General features: G+C 34.4%; 2 protein-coding genes across 2 annotated transcripts; one reads left to right on the forward strand and one right to left on the reverse strand.

Annotated features, from left to right (window-relative positions):
- Nucleotides 1-1,122: 1,122 nt before the first annotated feature.
- Nucleotides 1,123-5,947, forward strand: LOC132274645 (F-box/LRR-repeat protein At4g14103-like). Its single transcript, XM_059775968.1, has 4 exons — nt 1,123-2,438; nt 2,599-2,745; nt 2,825-3,211; nt 5,104-5,947. Exons 1-3 carry the CDS (start codon nt 1,539-1,541, stop codon nt 3,110-3,112), a joined length of 1,335 nt encoding a protein of 444 aa, XP_059631951.1. The 5' UTR covers nt 1,123-1,538; the 3' UTR covers nt 3,113-3,211; nt 5,104-5,947.
- Nucleotides 5,948-8,948: 3,001 nt separating this feature from the next.
- Nucleotides 8,949-13,698, reverse strand: LOC132274646 (uncharacterized). Its single transcript, XM_059775969.1, has 3 exons — nt 13,364-13,698; nt 9,265-12,130; nt 8,949-9,146 (listed from the first exon to the last, which is right to left on the reverse strand). The coding sequence occupies exons 2-3, from the start codon at nt 11,881-11,883 to the stop codon at nt 9,117-9,119; spliced, it is 2,649 nt and encodes an 882-aa protein (XP_059631952.1). The 5' UTR covers nt 11,884-12,130; nt 13,364-13,698; the 3' UTR covers nt 8,949-9,116.
- Nucleotides 13,699-20,151: the final 6,453 nt, after the last annotated feature.

Genomic DNA, 20,151 nt, shown 5'->3' on the forward strand with positions numbered 1-20,151 from the left:
AAATTTTAATATGTAATAAATTAAACAAAAATTCAATATGTAATTAAACAAAAATTTACTATGTAACAAAGTCAAATCCAAAATCAAGTCCGACCTAAATAAATTAACGATGAACCAACAACCAAATTTTAAACCAAGTACAAAACACATAATAAAAATAAAACTTTCATGATGTTTTCGGGAAAAAAATACTGTACAAACACCAATAAATTAAATTCCCATATAATGTATTAAATTAATCAATTAAACAAAATTCAATTTGTGACAAATTCGTGAGGAATTCTGTGTAGAATAGGATATGAGGAATCATGTTTAGAGTAAACCATGAGAAATTTTGAGTATAATAGGGATATTATTCTATTTAATAACTTATTTTATTACAAAATATTTTATTTTATCGTGTGTAGAGTAAACCATGAGCAATTTTTTTTTTGGGAAGAATAGGATTATTATTCTATTTGATAACTTATTTTATTATTTTATTTTTATTTATAAATATGATTTGAAACACCTTGACACTCCCTTGTACTTTTATTCCCGTGTAACTTTTAGGAATCAGATATAAAATAAGGTTGGAGAAATTTGGTGTAGAGTGAAGTAAATCATGAATAATTTTGAATCGAATAGAATTATTATTATATTTTATTTAGACAGATGTCTTGGTAATTGAATGAAATTAATATTTTTGATAAATTTTAAAGTGTGAGACTCCGACTATATGTATAAATATAACTTATAACCGTTCTTGTAAAAATATATATATATGTATATAGATTAGGATTCTATATATGCTTTGCAACAAATGGTCACCTCTTTCTAGAATTTTTCCTTTTTCCAAGTTTGCGGCAAGGTTGACTTTGTGATTTTTGTTATGAACTTTCTTTAAATCACTACTCCGTACAACATTTTGAGTATAAAATATGTTACTCATACATGACATCATCGCATTGGTGGTCTCACTTTCACCTTTCAAATAAGATAAATAAAATGATACTAGTTAGTTTTTTACACTTTCTTTAATTTAATCAGATTTGAATATAAAATTGTGATACAGACCCGAATTATTATTATAAATAAAATTTAATTTAAAATTTCGAGGTTATTATTTCTACTTTCATATTCATATTTTAAAGAGCACTTCTTGTTATAAAATCTTTGTGGAACATAAAATTGTTTTTTAAAAAACAATTACCAAAAAAAAAAAAAAAAAACTGTTTAAGAAACAACTTCAAACAGTCCTTTCAGAACCCTTTTTTTAACGAATCCAAACACGACTTTGGATTTTCTTTCCTGCTCTCATCCCTGAGCTTTGAGTTTTAGTCTGACCAGATCGAAGCAGTCTCAACAAACAACCGACTCAATGGAACCCTAATCTGCTTGGGCTTTAAGAGGTTCTCTCTCTTCCTCTCTTAGATATAAATATATGTATGTGTGTGTATAAATATTTCAAACTTGTATTGCTTTGTTTATGTGGATCCTTTTAGAGCAAACTAAACCTCAATTTTGATACTTAGTAGGAAAGAACTGTGATACAAATCATGAATTCAAGCTCAAAGCTTCAAAAAATTCGTTGTAATAAAGATAGGATCAGTAACTTACCTGACCCAATTCTCTGTCACATCCTCTCATTTCTTCCAACGAAATTCGCGGTTGCAACCGCCATTTTATCAACAAGATGGAAGTTCCTTTGGGCTTCAGTTCCCATCTTAGACTTCAACGATTCCATCTCCTTATATTGGCCCGGAATCATGTTCAGAAATCCCAGAGAGCGCCATAGTTTCATGAACTTCGTAGACAGAGTGTTGATGCTTCGTGATAATGAGTTGAATCTTGATAAATTCAACCTGGATTGTTGTGGGAATTGTGATTCGACCCGTGTTAGCAAATGGGTTTGTTTTGCTGCTCGACGAAATGTTGGAGAAATTAAACTCAGCCTCAATTTGAGGCACCCATTTCACTTGCCACCCAGTTTTTTTATGTGCAATACAGTGGTGGTTCTGCAACTGAATTGGAAGATTTTGGTTGATGTTCCTGAAAATGTTTCCTTTTCGAGTCTCAAGGTCCTTCAGCTCAATGGTGTCGAGTTTTGGCGGTATGAGTGTCTAGAGAAGATTTTATGTGGTTGTCCCGTGCTTGAAGATTTGGTGATTAGGAATTGCAAATGGGTTCGAGGCTGTTGTTTGAATGTCTTTGGGTCGGCACTGAAGAACTTGACATTACATTCACAAGCATACAGAATTGTAGTTGATGCCCCAGTTCTTGAGCACCTTGATATTAAAGATTATTCGTCAGAAAGTATTTTGATGAAGAACCTATGCTCCCTAGTCAAAGCTAATGTAGATGTTGCAAGTATAACAGTGGGTGGCAATAAGTTTTCTGATCTTCTCTGGGGGTTTTCTAACGTCAAGTTTCTGTCACTATCTGGAGCAACTATGGAGGTTAGCTTGCTTAACATTTTCAATATCTCCTTAAAACTTTCTTATAGTTTCTAGAAAAATTGAATTAATACACTGTTTTCTTCCTATTAATTTTATTGTTGTTATTTTTGTATTTAATTATTTCTAAAATGGATAAAATATGTGTTTTCTTTTCGTGAAGGCACTCAATTTTGCCTATGATTATACTCTACCTACATTTCATAATTTGACGCGATTGGAGCTTACTGTTGATGGATGGAAGGGTTGGAATTTGCTGCCTAAATTACTCGCAAGTTCACCTATCCTTGAAGTTCTTGTCTTTGTGGAGGTAAGTCTACATGCACCCTTTTTTGGTATAAGTGTATTTTTTTAGGTCGTTAGTGTCTGATCTTGGCATTTCTTGATAGGGGCTTATTCACCTTTTTAATTTCCAACTTGGAATTTTTCGATTCAATTGGAGTCCGCCAGAGCATGTGCCTAATTGCTTGTTGTTACACCTTAAGGCAATTGAAATTAAGAACTTTGAAGGGGTAGCTGATGAACTGAATCTGGTCAAGTATTTGTTGAAGAATGCAAAAGTCTTGAAGAAAATGTCTATTAATTGTACTTTCTCGACGGAAGATGTAAACATACAGAAGAAATTATTAAGGTTTCCAAGGGGCTCAACGAGTTGCCAGCTTGATCTCATATTTTAGTTGTATAATATACCTATTGGAAACAGAACAATCTCTGTAAAGGAAGGGGCAAAGCTTCTATGACAGCTTCCCCCTCATGTAGTCATCCAGCATATGAAGGTATTATCTGTTTCTTTGATCCTCTTTATTCCTACTTATATTAGACTAATTTTGGAATGTATTTCACGCCTCTTCTCCATGCCTTTTAACTTGTTGAGTTTCAAGGGAAGATTGAACCATTGATACAGAGGAGTCGTCAGTTCATTAGTGAGTGTCAGTATTCGTTTAGTTTTGAAACCTATCTGCTACATTTATATGCGGATGGGACAATGCTCTATCTTAATAGAAACTTACTATGATATTTGTTTAATAAAAATTAGTATAGAGCATATTAAATCTTAAGATCTGAATTTGTTAGTATCAATCTATAATGGATATTCCTATATAGGAGCCATATCCATAATTCCGTATATTATCCGTGTTGGACATTGCTTCTTCTCAAATACTCCGGGTAGGCAAAATTTTCCTGAACTCGTGCTGGAAAACATCTAACTCATATGAGATGGGGTGTTCTTAGTAGTGTACTTGACAGAAAAGCATCATGGGGATTTCATCATCATCGTCCTTGCCTTTATCCCAAACGAATGGGGTCGGCAGGAGGTTTTTATATATTCAGAATAGTATTATTTTCAAAGAAGAATGAGATGTATAAGATGAAATCAATTTGAATCTAGTCTAGGAATCATGTCAATGAAACAAAACTATCAACTTTCTTGCATCAACATTTAATAATTCACCTTACCAGCAGAAGAAGTTTAATATTACAAATCAGAAACTTAGAATATCTAATAAATCATAGGAATTATTATTATTTATGTGTGTGCGTCTTTGTAGAGCATATCCTTACTTTTTCAATATCCTATTCCTTAAAAGAATCCCTCTTATCAATGTGTTTGTATCATGTCATATACAATTATACATGTCCGTGCTTTGTGAGTAATAATGTAGTAGATGCCTTAACTCTTGTATACTGATCCTTAGATTTTGGGCTGGAAGGTGCAAGTATCCATGTTCTGCTTTGGAACTAGATTTGGTGGACAATGAGAGAATAAAGTAGAAGAAATATAGGATTGTAGTTATTTTGTAGTTGAGCTTGTAATTTGGCTAGGCGTTTTTCTAGATATGCTTGTGCCAGGAAAACTGGAACCAACTCAGTCATGTAGTCGTTTGCTACTGCATTTGATGCAACTTTTTTTTTACTAAATTGTCTATTTTAGTTGGGTTGGTTGTGTCATGTGTTAGCCCCCCTACAGGATTGCTTAATTTTCGGCATAACTGGCCTGCTCTAACACAAAATGATACTCAGTTCTATTTTGAACTTGGTGTTCCACATGCTAGTGTCTAAAGATTTTTTTTTTTGATAGATATGCTAGTGTCTAAAGATTTTTGTGTGCTTCATAAACTAATACGTATGCTAGATAACCATTTTGTATCACCAATCACTAAAAAAATATAGTCTAGATGGCTCCTTTTTATGTTACACCGACTAGTGAAATAGCACCTCCAGTCTTTATGCTGCAAATATCCCCAAAAGATCCATGAAATGTAACCATTAATGCCTCCGACCTCCATAAAGCGAACAATAAGTGCTCACTTTGGAAGTTTTTATTCTTTCTCCATCCTTGACGTTACTTTCTTTCGTACTCGATTACATTTTTTCCCTGTATTACAGGTATTCTTCCATAAGACTCTTACTAGTGGTTCTTTCACTATTTATGAACAAAAGTTGATCAGGAAGTGTTGTTTCCAAGTTTAAGTTCAAGAACCAAAATGGTATTAGTGATATCATGTTTGTACTTTGGTGGAAGTTGGCATCCCAAGGCATTAATGTTCAAGTAGGAGATGAAACTAGGGAAACACTGGTGCTCATAAATTGTGTGAGACACAAAATTGGTTTTCAATACTTTATAGTAATTTTATTTTGTTTTCTTGTTTCTTATTTTTGGTCTCAGCTCACAACCCAAACTAGTGGAAGTGTGTAACCCAAGGCTTGGTGGCAGTTCTGGGGCCAGTATGTTGTGCTAAGTTGTGGATTGCCAGTGTGAGAGCAGATGACATGGTCTTGAAAGGGGTACGAACCGCGATCAAACAGGCCTTACAAGGTTTCTTTTGCTTGTTTCTGTTATGTTAGTTCTCAAGTTTTTGCTGCAATATACCAAAACCAATGGTTTAAAAGCTGGGGTGGACTTTTCAATTGAACTGCCCAGCCATGAACCGAGTGCCTCCGTGGTTGGTTGAACCCTAGAAATCGTTATTCGGATGGAAACTGTTGAAATTTGGTTGATTTTGTCTAAATCATTGGATATTTAAGCCGGTAGCCCATCCAGGTCATCATGGTTACATGGAACTTCCTGAGTTTAAGCCACTTGGAGAAGCTGTCATGATATGTGCTCTTGAAATTTGACTTGTTGCTGCCGATGCCATAGCTCTAGTGCTGGAAATCGTTTCTTGGGCAGTTGGGAGCACCTCGTTCTCGGCATCATCAGCGCACACCTTTTTCAAGGTTCTCTTTGCATTCAAATCAAAAACAAGAATGGGGTATGTAAGAACAAGCAAGTTCTCATCTCTGCAAATCGAGGATGTTAATGGCCCTAATGGGCTTTGTGTTCTTTTTCAAGGTTTTCAAGGCTTTACTTGAATTTGATGTTTCAACATCACTAATCAAAGAGTCTTGAAAATAAGGTATCCATTTCTCTTTATGCTTTTTTTGTTTGGATGTAAAATATTGTTTTATTATTTACGAAGCAAAAAAATATTTAAACCTAATAAAAATAACTTACCTATCAATTTTGACGAGTTGTTTTACACGCCCTATCCGGATTCGACCTCAATCTTGATCTAGACTAATATCGAAAAATAAATTACTTAAAAAGAAAAATACTCGGAGAAATCTACTCAAATTGTTAGCCAGCTCTTCAAAAGCAGCAGGGTAATTATAGGGCGAATTTAGAGGTAAATTTTGATGTTTTTCTGAAGAAACGATTGGATTTGGCTGATGTTTGTACATTATAGGGTTCTAAACCATATAGCGTTTTGAATTTTCAGTAATTATGATTAATTAACTATGTATCTAGAATCAGATGCAATTGTGGCCTCTTATCAGCAAAATAAGCTAAGCACAAGTCTTGCAATCCAGTAGAAAGAGCATGATTAAGCCTGAAATGGGCTCCAACTGTCCGAAGTTTAAATTAAATTTCACTGCTTGAAGCCTGGCCCGTAGGCCCAAAATCAAGCCCGACTCAATGTTTAGGCCTCAACTTCACACTTTTCAGGCCCAAGTTTATATTGGGCTTGGCCTGGCGCGTTGGTGACTCCTTTGCTAAGTCACACAAAGTCGGAGCAAGTGTTTGAGTTACAAAATCTAAGTAGCAAGGAGTGAGAACGAGAACGAATAAGAGCAGCATTTAATTAGAAGAATTGTGTGACTTAACTTATATGTGAGTGGAGAATAACACTGTCCATTAGTTATCGAAAAATGATAGTTGGAAATACCTATAAAAAGAAAAAGGAAAAATGATTAGCTGGAAAAGTAATTTTGGTGCATGTATAAAACCTTCAACATATTGTAAATTTTGATGAAGATGTACATACCAAATACGCTTTCACCTATAAAGGTGTGTGTTTCAGAGCATGTTTGTGCGGGCATGCCTTTGCATGTGTTTTTCTCAAAAGCAACTGTTTTTTTTCTTTCTTTTTCCTTACCTTTCCCTTTCCTATCATTGTTCTACTCATGAAAGCGTGAGTCTGGAAAAAACACTTTAACTGGAAGTGCATGAGGTTGGAAAACAAGGTTGAAATTAACAAAGCTAAAATATTATTACGTTACGTTAGGTTTTGTGAACACCGAATGTGTCTTAAAATTAAAATTGAAAAAAATTTAGTTCAAAAAAAGTGTTGATTTTTATGTTATAGTCTCGTGCATCAAAAAAGTTCACTAGGTTGAAAGAGTTCCTCGTTAACCAGAATTATTTATTTATTTATTTATTACTATTATTTTTTGGGTGCAAATGACCCATTTTAAAGCTTGTTTGGCGTGTGCCATTTTTTGGGTGTTAGAAAATCAAAAGTAATCCATCTCCTAAATCACTTACCGAAAAAAACTCCTCTCTCAAATCCAATTATGTAGCTTTAATGTTTGGAGCTAAGTAGAGGCCAAATTAGTAGGGGGAGTTCAGCTAAAATCAAGCTTATCTTTTCTAACTGTGCATCATCCCACTAATCACTTTTAGTGTTTTAACAAAACCAACTTGCCATATTGGATGGTTTGGTCTGTCTTGCTAAACTTTTTACAAATACCATTTGCTATTTTGGATGATACTATTATGAGATTCTGTGTCCGCCTCTCTCTCTTCTCCAAAGTGCATATATAAAAGCAACCAAGACACAACCACCAAGACATTTGTGGAGCAGTTACAAAGATGAAGCTTTACTACTTTCTCTACTGCATTTTATCTATGACTCTCCTGCTCTCCTCAGGTATGTTACTTGTCTACTTTAGAGTTCATCTCTGTCCCAGCAGCAAATGGCAAATGGCTCAATTCAGCAAATTTCCAAATACTAAAAACCATAAACTGACCAAATATGGTTCTCATAAATGGATCAAAATCCTCTCCAGTCACGTTTTCTCACGGTCCTATCCGGAGGGCGAAGTCCACCATTAGATAGAACCGTGAGAAAACGTGACTGAGAGAGGATTTTGATCTCTCTATGTATGATCTCAAATCTTGTGTTGATTATGTTTTTTTTTTTTTTCGTGTTAGTGGAGAGGACGATGTTGATGGGAGACAAGAGGGTTGATAATGGAAGGAGGTGCATGGCAGTGATGGACCCGGGTGGATGTGAGCTTTCATCTTGCAAGCAGAACTGCTTTCAAGTGAAGAATGGGAATGGAGCGTGTGTAGCTCTAGCCCACATACAAGAAGTTTATCAATGTGTGTGCTACTTCAATTGTTAAGCTGTTGCTTCTATTTTGTTACTACTATGAATGTGATCAATGTAATAAATTACATGCAAATCATTTTCAGCATGAGCAAAAATAGAATTTCTGGTACTTAATTAACAAGCATTAAAGGGAAGAGCATGAGTCTGACCAAAGACAATGTTTCAAAGACGAACATTTCGAATTTGACTCCCTTTAAGATCAGCTTTAAGAGGTTTCATGTAATAATCATAATCATGTCATAACCTAGCCTTGATCAAACATCTTGTTAGCTAATTAACATCTCCCAACATTTTGATCCAAGTTACTTTACACCAATGATACCTGCATGAATAATCTCTGTCACGACCCGCCCACACCACGTAGATATTGCCCCCTTGCACACACAGTAGTTCTCCTCCAACACAGTCGGGGCTGTCCACACAGTGTAAATCTCAAACACCCCACCACCCCAGGGCGATGTGGGACGTCACACTTCAGGCAATGGGGGACGTCAAACTTCACACTTCACCTCATCTTGACATTCTTTTTAGCACTTCTTGAAACTGGTGTTTAAGCCAGCTAAGAGTCAAGCGAAAAAGGGAAGAAAGCTAAAAACAGAGACCCCTGCTTGAGTAATTATTCACCTCAATGTTCGAAAATAACTTCTATAACCCTTGGTGGTTTCTACACTAAAACCCAGAGACCCTCTTGGGCCAAAAACCAGAAGAGGCACTAGAAGTTGAAGCCATTTGTACAGCAAGATAGGTTTCTTAGTCGAATTCAGGTCACATTTAATTCATAAAGCCAGGAACACAAGGAAAGCGATCACAAAGATTCAATAATAGGGATGTAATTGATGCAAACAGGGAACTCAAATACCGAGTAAAAGTAATTTTCTATATTGAAGTTAAATAACGTTTACATTCATAGAACCCAAGTTGCAAAACACAAATTGCAAAAATAATCAACAAGGACATGATTTCTTAGTTCATGGTGCCCTTCTATTAAAAAACTTTGAGCTCCATTAGATCTACAAGAAGCTGGTCAAGGAAGATTGTGGAAGCCAAAGCTGTCCTACTCCATGCAAATATAGTAATCATTGTTAATGGCACTGCAACAATAACTATAACATCCCAACAAGAAATGAGCTCATGATTAGGGAAGCTACTGAAACTTAATGCCAAGGAGTCACCTGTCTATAGCCAAGCTGGCAAGAGTCCCATCCTCCCTCTGGTTCCCTTCTTTTCATTGGTGTGGCAGATGAAGCAATTTGTCTAAAAGACTTCATTTGCTCTTCCGTTGATGAAGTTCTTACCGGAAGTAAAAATTGTCCTGCATTTCCTCCCCTGCTTCCATTCTCTGAAGAATTTACCCCACCATTTACATTAAAACCGAGCCTATAGTTTTTTATGTCATTGGGGCTTGGTCCAGCAGCAACCTCCATGAGATATGGGGACCCGGGAAATGTGGGAAATGCACCAGGGCCCGGCATTTGAGGGATGACAGTAGTTCCACGCGGGTCTGTCATGTATGGTAGGACCCCTGAAGAATGAATTGTGGAGGATACAGGATCTGTAGGGCCAATGCAGAATCCATAATTGTAAGGGTAAGCATGTGGTGGAATTGTCTGTGGTGTATACGGTAATATGGGTTGCAAGTGAACTTCCCTCTGCATTTGTGTCATTGGGGGTCGGACATTTTGTGCAGCCGCGAGAAAAGGTAAGGCATGACCATGGCTAAAGAGCTGCATAGAACTGAAATCTGCTGAATTTGCAGGTCTCACCCAATTAAAGTCTGGTTGTCTAGAATTTCCCTGGAAAGAAACAGCAGGATTATTCAATCCCTTGTTTCTCAAAAGTTGGCTGCATTGACCTGGCCAGTGAGCATCATTACGTGAATCTACAAATGACAGATTGTCATTCAAATCCAAATCCACAATGGCTTGCCTTGACAATGATACTGGTATAGAAGATTGAGGACAGTTTCCATCATTCTCACTAGGACGATTTAGGTCAATATCGAGCATGTCGGCTCGTTTTGAACCAACTTCAACAGAAGACTCTTTAAAAGGGTAACCTGAAGGTGTGGTGACATGTTCCCTAGGCAACAATTCCATGGCACAATCATCTCCTGCAGCAGCAACATTGAGGTCAAACCCTGTAAACTCCTGCGAGTGCTTTGAGCTGCAGTTATTTTCACTGATGGAAGATGCTCTGTGCCTATGGGAACCATTGGAATGAGCAGCAGGCCGGAAAGCACTAGTTGCAGCAGAACCCCTCCAACCTAGTTCACCTTCCAATTTCAATGGGGCAATAGGTAAGAATATAGGAACTCCAGACTTGGCCACTATGGGTACAGGTGTTGACAAATTGCTCACATTATAAGATGATACAATTCCATTGACCAAATGTTTAGGGTATTCAACTTCACTTTCCTGTATATCTTCATTCAAGTCAAATCCACTCAGACGTGGAGTCTGGTCAACTACTTCTTGTTTTGTAGTCAACACAGATGATTCCTGCGCATGAGGGCCACTGTTAGTTTCATGCAATGCAGGATCCATGCCCTGTGATGACCCTTCTGCAGCCAACAAATGTTTATTTTTCATTGGTGTTTCAGGATCCATCACCTCCTCATTGGAACAAAAACTATCACAGTTACTTTGTTCATTGCATAATTTGACCCCTTGTCTGTCTTCCATTGAGCATTTTTTATATGGTGCAAAATCCACAGAACTCAGGCGAACTGCTTCACCATTTTCCTCTTTAATGGAAGAGAAGCTTCCTGAGGTTTCCCTAAAAAAACCAACCCTTTTCTCAGCTTCTCTCGCAACTTTCCATGCCACCTCCAATGTGTTATCCTGCTCACAGGAATGCTCCTCTTTGTGCTGACTCAAAATTTCATCATTTTTCTGCTTTGATGGACTGGACTTCCAAATATTGATCTTCTCTACAACTGTAGAATTGTGGTCTGCAATCCTCCTCGACACTTTCTTATCATCCCTGGCTCTAACATTGTCAATTGCTCTTTGACTGATTTGTGCAGCCATACCCAAATCCAATGCAACACTTCCTACCGCCAGCTCTTCCATGGTACACTTGAAACCCAAACAGTTACAATTCTTCAAGCCACTACCACAGCGCTTGCATGACTTGGCTTCCAGTGACGTTTCCTGAAAGCTGTGGCTTGAAGAAGAAACTGGAAGTATGACATGTGTTGAGTTAGAAGAAGAGGACTCGGTTTTAGGTTGTGTAACATGAAAAGGGGCATGCATGAAGGACTTCAAACGATCTTCACTAGCATTTATCCAGTTCCCTTTCGTTCTCCCAACATTTGACTTATTGTTCTCTCTGATAAGCGGAGATCCAGTATCTGAGCTAACATCACTCTTTACAGAAATGTGCTGTGCGGAATCAATTCCATCTACAGATTGTACAGAAACTTCACTACCCTTTGGATTGCCATTACAAGGATGTTCATCCTGAAGACCTGAAGATGCATATCCATTGCTACAAGACATTGAACCTGAAGTTCTTTCAGCACAAATTTCTTTTTGATAAATTCCAAGTTCAACCTCTAAATGCCTTGATGTAGAAACAGCAGGTGATTGTGATTTCAAACTGTTTGCACTATCTCCTTTTGTGCAATGACTGGTAGAAACATGATCGCACGTTGGGTACTTCCTTTCAATTTCTGACGAATTTTCAGCTTCACAACTCTGGATTTCTTCACTGGGCATACGTTGTTGCTTCTCCAATACAGCATCCGCATCCTTAGACTTCCCACGACTGTTAGACAAGCCCTTTTCCATGGTAAAATCTGGTACTTTTCTTAGTAGTTAACCTTGTAAGAAAGTAGACTACTTTTCTTCAAAGCATCCAGATAACATTTTGCACATAGATTAACCTTGCCTTGTGAGTGCTTCCAGACTTAACGACAATGTTCGCCAACTCCACAGTAATTTGTGTGGGTTAACAATGTCCTACATAACCCCTCTCGAAACATGATACTATCATTATTCGAAAATCGGATATTCAGCCAGGTAGTAGACTAATTTCCTGCAATTTCAACATCCATTGCACATCAGTTGTTTCATGTAGAAGTAATTATTACCATAAGCAAAAAGATACCAATCCATTTCTCATAGAAGGTAGTATTTTTCAATGTCCTGAAAGAAAAACAGAGAACCATCTAACTTCTCCAGACTAATAGTTTTGTCAGTCTTTCATTACATAATTATTTAAGTGGTTCAACCGGAGAATTGCAGAAAACTATGAAATAATGCAAGTCTTTGACGAAATCTAAATTACATATAGAACAATTTATAAAACATTTGAAACTCCTAACAAAATTTAGACTAAATTTCTATCATAGCTTTGACAAACCAACTTAAAAATGAAGAAGAGTTGAAAACACTGCATAGGACATGAGACCAAACAATTCATAATTACTCCTATGAAGGAGTTGAATAAATGTACAAGAAGCATAAACCTAAAATACCAAGCAAGCTGAGAAAATTGGTTCCTCGAATTCCTCCATATTTGAGAAACAAACTAAAACTACAAATTGTACAAATTTTGAAATCATCCATTAAAAATTTTCATGCCAACTCAAAACAAATAAATAACAAAATTAAAAAAATGAAACTGAATACAAAGGGTTCAACTTAGAAATTATAATGTAAAAGAAACAATTATTTCTCTAACCATCAGTACCCAATACATACTGGGAAAACATGCATCTCTTAGACAATGTTGCGATGTTTGCAATGGTTAGCCAAGAAAATTCACTCGTTATAGTGTAATTTAAAAAAATTTCTTTCTAATTGTCCGGAAAATATGAGAAATCAAAGCGAAAATTCTAGGCAGCCAAACAGTAAGGAAAGGATAATCACCAACAAATTTCCTCATAGAGGAGAGCATATTAATCAAGTATGTACCAAAGCTTAAGCACAACAACAGGGATCTACAGAAAAAGAAGAAAAAAAAAATAGAATCCAATCAAAAGATCAACGAAAACCTAAAATTCAGGATTCAGAGAAGCTCAAACTGGATCTGAATAATCTTCATCCCATAAATAACTCATTTCCATTATGATACAATCTCCCAGAGACCACAAAACCAAAACGCTAGCAAACCCAAATTTCTCAACTCAGAAACACATAATACTCACACACAACAGAGATCTGAGCAATGAAAAAAACCTTCAAAAACCCAAATGAAAATAAACAAACCACTTCATATATTCAGTATATAGCCAAGAAATGAATGAGTTTATGGAAGAAAACGAACCTGAGGTTGTGTAGAGGGATGATGAATTGTTGAGAGATTGAAGATGAGAAAGACAGACTTTAGGGTTTGAAGATTCAGCAACTGGCGGCCATATGAGCGTCAACGGAAGAACAATAAGCGCACACAGAAACAGAGAACCCAATGAGACTCTCTCTATCACTTTCTCTCTCTAGTAATTCTGGGTCTACACTACACCGAAAGTCCAACCAAGAAATAAGAAATGAGATCTCGCTTCTTTTCTCCGGAGAGCCCAAAGGTGAGAGGGACAAGTGGACAAAAGATCATAGTCCCACAGAGTAAGAGTATTCCTCCTGGAGCTGAGCTTTTTGTAGAGAGAGAAAGTGTGTGACGACGCATATAATACAAACAAAATGCATTGTAGAGAGAGAGAGAAAGACGACGATGTGGAGAGAGAGGAGAGAGAGACAGACAGTCAGTGGGAGCGAGTGCGTCAGAGTCAGACAGACAAGGATGTGAAGGGTGGGGACACCTCGTCCTCTGCCACTGCGCCCTCTCTTCTTCTGCCGACGCGGGTCCCACCCCCACACGTTGGTAGGAATCCCAACAACAATTAAATTCATCTTTTGAGCTGTTCTTTTCTTTTCTTTGCTTGCCCTCAACAATATGTGTGTGTATATTTATATATATATATATTACGAGTAAAATTTTACTTTTCAATGTATTTCAATGCATTAGTTAAATGCCATGTAAAATAAATTGTCTTTCGAAAGATGAATAATATCTTAATTTATGTTGGTTAAAAATGATGTCATTATGAATTCGCATAAATATAATGGGATGTATTTAATTTTAAAATGTTAAATCATTTTTTATTATTAAATTTTAATAAAAGGTGACAATTATAATCATTAATCATGTGCATTAAAAGGTTTCACTACAAAAAATAAAATAAAATTGTAAGATTATTTTAACAAGTGAATAATGATAGTGTGCGTTATGAACTATGGAGTTGTGAAACTTCAAATTAAATAAGCTTGATAGTGTGCGTTATAAACTTTGGAGTGGTGTAATTAAATATGCAATGGAAAGTATAATATTCTTACATATATATATATATATATATGTATAGATATATATATAGAGAGAGAGAGAGAGAGAGAGAAAGAGAGAGCTGGCTTTTTTGGATCATTAAATATCTGCAACAATTCTTGTCTTTGCGAAAGAGACACTGACCTTTCGCCCTATTAAATTCCTCTTCCATCCAAGACGCAATCTTTGAGTTAGTGAAAAATAAGACGCGCCACCGTGGCGCGTGTTTCCACAACAATCAGCCTTTAATTAATTTCATTTTTTGAAAAAATGACCGATGGAGAAGAATTGGAAATTGTTTTTCAAGTTTGGCTAACAAAAATTAAACGAGATTTTGTTTTTGCCTGACATAAAAAGATATTATAGAGGAAACGAGATTGCATTTGGATTTTTTTATTACTTTGTTATTAGTGATAAATAGTTCTTACATTCATGATTTGTCGTATAGATCAATAAGCAATGTATCAATCGGTTCGTAACTCTTTTATAAGAATCAATATTGTTATTTACCTCCGCGAACTGATCGATTCGGTCGATTTACACGTATATTCGTTTACACCGCGACTGATATGAATACCGCAATTATGAACCATGCTTACATCATATTCGACTGGACGTTATACTACTGCGTGAATGCTTCACATATATAAATATATGTGTGTGTGAGTAATTATTCTCGTTCGACGTGATATAACATAATTATGTTATCATTTCAAATTCACTCATGGTATTGATAAAATAATTATACAAATTGTGGTCTAATGAGAGAAGTTGTTTATGGTTCGGAGCTATATTGGTATCCGAAAAATATATATATTGAAAATGTGTAATCTTTATTTAACTTTTTTACTCACGCGTTCAATGAAAATTGGTTGGGACTATTTAAAAAATTCTTGTCTAATACTCGTAATAACTTATTCTTTTAGAGAGTTCAAGTTTTTATAAAAATATTATGGGAGTTATTTGACCAAGAAAAAATAAAAATAAACAAAAATTGCCAATAAAAGTGTTTTTTTAACAGTGTGAAAATTCCTCCTATTTGACTAATGGAAGGGAGGCACGCACATGTGTGTGTGTGTGTGTATATACACAGCTTCGATGTGTTCCTTTTCATGATGCTTTATTATGAATTATATTCCATTAATCTAGACCACCTTTTCATCAAAAGATTAAGTTGACTCTATGTCACCCACTCTCTAATTTCACGCTTCTTCAGTTTTTCCACCAAAACATTAATTATATAACAATGTTATCACTACTGCAACTTTGTCTTGGTCATATATTTATTTCAAAATCCATATATATATATATATATATAATTGTTTAATATTTTAAATTATGATATATATATTTTTTAAATCGCACACGTCCTCAGATCCAACTGGTATTACAAAATTTCCAAAGGACGACCAAAAACTAACCCACCCATCGACACTTTGGACCCATATACAATAATACAACGTACTACATAAAATGATTCATGTTTGTTGTGAAAGTAATATAATATTTTGTTGAATTAAATTGAGTTATTTTAATTATATATAGTACTATTACTACCCTTACTTTCTAGATTTTTTTTCTGTTAATTTTTACTTAATTTCTAACATTGTTACTGCATTAATTTGTCGTTTTAATTTATTTTTTATTTTTTATTCTGCCATGTCACTTGTTTTACTCCTCTAATGAGTCACGACTCATGACTTAAAACTCAACCTTGAATATGAAAGATTTGGATTGATATTGCAATTTCAGGCGGCTATAACATATTATAATTTTTCTGCAGAACTTACCAAAAAGCTACCAAATATAATGACATTTGAGGATTTTTTTTTCTTTGTGGGCCATCATATCGATTCTGTTTAATGCCTTTATTTATTTAGTTTTTTTGTTAGTTAAATACTCAACATTGGACACGTAGCCAACTTAGCTTCAATCTATTAAATTTTGGCTCATTAGGCTTAACTTTTTATTTTTTTATTTTTTAAGAACAAGCCATATGTCATATGGCATCTATAACAAGTTCATCGAGCAAAAATATAAGATCAAAAACACATAAAATATCATCCCAAAATCAACTAACACATTTTATAGTCAAGATTACCAGTCTTGACAAGCGAAAGAAAAAGTAAACTTGAAATGATGACAAACTTGAAAAAGTAAACTTGGACTCAAAATGTAATTATTTTTAAAAATTTGAGCACGTTTAATAATAAAAGTCATTTGAACTCGATTTAAGTTTAAGTTCAAGGTCGCTTTGATTCAGTCATAAACTTATATAAATTTACACTAATTTACACATTCATTAACTTATACAATCACATATTTGTGAATTTATTTCTAAGCCTCTATTTATGTTCATAAACACATGCAAGACTATACAAATATATTTTTACTTGTCAAATATTGTTCGGGATTGACTCATTTAGCTCATTTACTTAATGAATCATGAACTATTAATAAACAATTTAATTCATTTATAGACTCACTCACACGAATAGATATTGGCAGAGGTGGGCTCTAGTGGGCTTGAGACCACCAAAAAAAAAAAAAAAAAATTACTAATATTAGTGTACCCAAAGAAATATTAATCCACCTCATTAATAATTTTTAAATTTGTCTTTAAATATTGATATCCTGTATACCGTGCATCAAGTTCATCTAAATTGTAAGTGTTGTATGCATATAATTCGAATGATCTTTGTGCACGATACGTGGCGGACACCCAGCACCTTTTCCACTAATGTTGATTATGGACTCAAATTCCCACTTCCAAATTGAGCCAATGGTACAATTATTTATCATTATCATGTTTTGTCAAAGAGATAAGAGCAAAACTATACAAGGGTTACTATTTCAGTTTCTCAGTACAAAGAGAACAGAGACACCTTGTCTTTATTACAAAGTGGACCAATAATGTAGGAACTTATGTCAATCGGTCAAACAATATTGTTTCTTCTATCCAACTATGTACCTCTAGTTTTTTTATATAAAATGTAGTAATACATATCTATACAACTTTTGATTCCACTGACTGAATAGAAAGATTTGAAACTGTTGGTACTACTGTTAATAGTAAATAAATTTAAAATAGTCTATAACTACTGGTGGCCCAAAAAGAGTAACAACTTTAGCACCACTGGCTTGTGTTGGCAGTGGCAGATAAAGCATGCAATAGCCATATTTTACAGAAATAAATGTGTCAATGCACAGCTAATTATCTGAAAGTCTTGTACTTTTCTTGGTAAAATAATTAAATAAAAATTCACTTTGAACCCCAATGTGGGCCCTTGTAAATGGTGAGTGGGCCCTTGAACCTATTAAATTTCGGCAGGGACCAAACCGGCCCAGATTACATTTTTGGCGGGTTTTACTAGACACGGAGGAATCTACTTTGACAATGGAAGTCAGTTCGGGTTCCGTGTCTTTGTCATATTATTGTAACTTTTGCCCATTCATTTCAGTCCAATTATATATGCTGCTCCTTAGTGATTCATACAATATAATACATACATATATATTTAAATATATCTATACATAAATATAGAAGAGTGATCTCTTGCTCTCCATATATCTATATATAAATATATCTAATCTAACGGTCTAAAAACCCATTTATATATATATATATATTTTTTTTAATACAAAACCACTATAATTATTTATAATTTTCAAATTTAATATTTATCAAACTAGTAATTATAACAATAAAAGATAAATACTCAAAAAATATATATAGAAATCTCTTCACCTCTGAAAATAACGTCTCTTTCAAAGACCTATAAGAGTATTTTCTCTTTCTCCATACAAATTGAATTTGCTAGTTCTCTATCTCCTTTGTCTTCTTTTAATCATAAGTTCTGATTTTTACAAAAGTGTCACAAACCATTCACTAAGTTTGTTTAACAATTTAATGATAAATTATAGTCATAATCACATCACCGACTCAAAAATATACAACATATATAAATAAAAATAAAATTTATTTTTTTCTGCACGACATTTCACCCGCATAAAATTTAATGGATTAATTTTTTTTTTTTCTTTTTTTTTTTTCAATCTCATGTAATTTGTAGTTTGAGAGAGACGTGATTTCCAAAGGTGAAGAGGTTTCAATTTTTTTTGAGATAATTATCTTTTATTGTTGTAATTAGTGGTATTGATAAATATTAAATTTAGAAACTAGAAATAGTAACAATGGTTTTGTATTAAAAGGAAATGACGTAAGTGGGTTTTTATAATGAATGACCATTGGATTAGATCTAATGATTACTATAGAAAGTGCGGATGAATTTTCTTGTTCTATGGAGAGCAAGAGATTATTACTTTATAAATAAATATATATATATATATATATATATAGATTGATGAATGACAACTGTATTATTCATGACTGATGTTAGGTCCACATTCAGTTTTTTTCCAGTGTTGTTTCGACTATGTTGCGGATGCCAGTTCATAGAAAATAAATCGTGTCAGGTGCAATTTTAAAAATAGAGTAAATTATAATGAACCTTCGTTGAAGTTTGATTAAATTACATATATATTGTTTTAAATGACCCGTAGACAAAAATTTATAAATCGACTATTTTACTCTTTTCTTGTACAAAAATTTATCCCTTTTATGAAAATTAGGGCTTTAATTTTTACTAACTTTTCATAGTCACCTTTCAGCATTCAGGGAATGAATATAGGGAAGATTAAAATAATAAACATTGAGTGCTTTATTTATGTCTTCCACACTGCTCATTGGAATAGAAAACTCATAACTTAAGTCACATAAAACAGGAGTGAAAGCGAATTCAAGAGCGGGAGTGTGAGAGCAATAAAATTAAGTCATAAACATAATCGCAGAGGCGTGAGAGCGACACTTGTTGAGAAAGATTTTGTGACTTAACTCGTAACCACAATTAATTGTCCATTAATTATGCTTATTAGCATACTTTTAATGTGTTGGGCTTGGCCCTTGTTGCCTTCTGGGCTTGTATTGTCACCCAAATGGAATGTCTGGCCTATTTCCCACTTTTTTGTAATTCATTTTCATTTATTCAGTTGCTTAAAATTCCAGAAAAAATTAAAAAAAAAATGAGAGGTACAATTTACCTTTAATGATTTTAAACGAATTTTAAATTGCAATAATTCTAAATCGAAATGCGTGAAAGTGTTTGGTGATGTCGGAAGCGAGAGAGAGTTGGGGATTCCATAATAGATATACTATATGTATATAGGTAAAAACAAATATTTACAAGAAAAGCTTCGAATCCACACATTTGTAATTAAATATAGATCAAGTAAAAAAGTAAATAAATTCCATTCAATGTTGAAGATTCACTGTTTCATTCAATTGCTGCTGCATACACACTACTAAATAAATATTTCAAACGTACAATGTTGTTTGTAGTTTGTAACGAAATACTATTTTGTCTTGACACTTTACAACTTCAACCATAGCGCACTAATAGACAACTACAGCTGTATTAATAGAAATTTAACATTTTGGATTAATAAAAGAATTTGTGATTAACTTGTGATTTTTGTACCAGAGGAAAAGAAGATAACCCTAACAAGTTATTGTATAGAAAGAAGTAGGTGCCATATGTACAACTCTATTATGCATTCAGTAAAACAAACCTGATCTAAATTGAAGATTTACTTTAAACTTCGAATTAAATTTTCTCCGATTTCAAATCCAAGGTATACGCAACATGAGTTCAGTTTTCTAACTTTCGGCAACTCGGATA

This window comes from Cornus florida, unplaced genomic scaffold (genome assembly GCF_030987335.1).
Source record: "Cornus florida cultivar Cherokee Brave unplaced genomic scaffold, ASM3098733v1 CherokeeBrave_3.0.0_Hap2_Chr09, whole genome shotgun sequence".
Lineage (NCBI taxonomy): Eukaryota > Viridiplantae > Streptophyta > Magnoliopsida > Cornales > Cornaceae > Cornus > Cornus florida.

Bases quoted from the DNA above. Each gene is read 5' to 3' on its own strand.
- LOC132274645 (XM_059775968.1), top strand. From the start codon at position 1,539: ATGAATTCAAGCTCAAAGCTTCAAAAAATTCGTTGTAATAAAGATAGG. The intron at 2,439-2,598 runs GTTAGCTTGCTT...CTTTTCGTGAAG, and splicing joins TATCTGGAGCAACTATGGAG to GCACTCAATTTTGCCTATGA. The intron at 2,746-2,824 runs GTAAGTCTACAT...ATTTCTTGATAG, and splicing joins AAGTTCTTGTCTTTGTGGAG to GGGCTTATTCACCTTTTTAA.
- LOC132274646 (XM_059775969.1), bottom strand. From the start codon at position 11,883: ATGGAAAAGGGCTTGTCTAACAGTCGTGGGAAGTCTAAGGATGCGGAT. The intron at 9,147-9,264 runs GTGACTCCTTGG...TGCATGGAGTAG, and splicing joins GCCAGCTTGGCTATAGACAG to GACAGCTTTGGCTTCCACAA.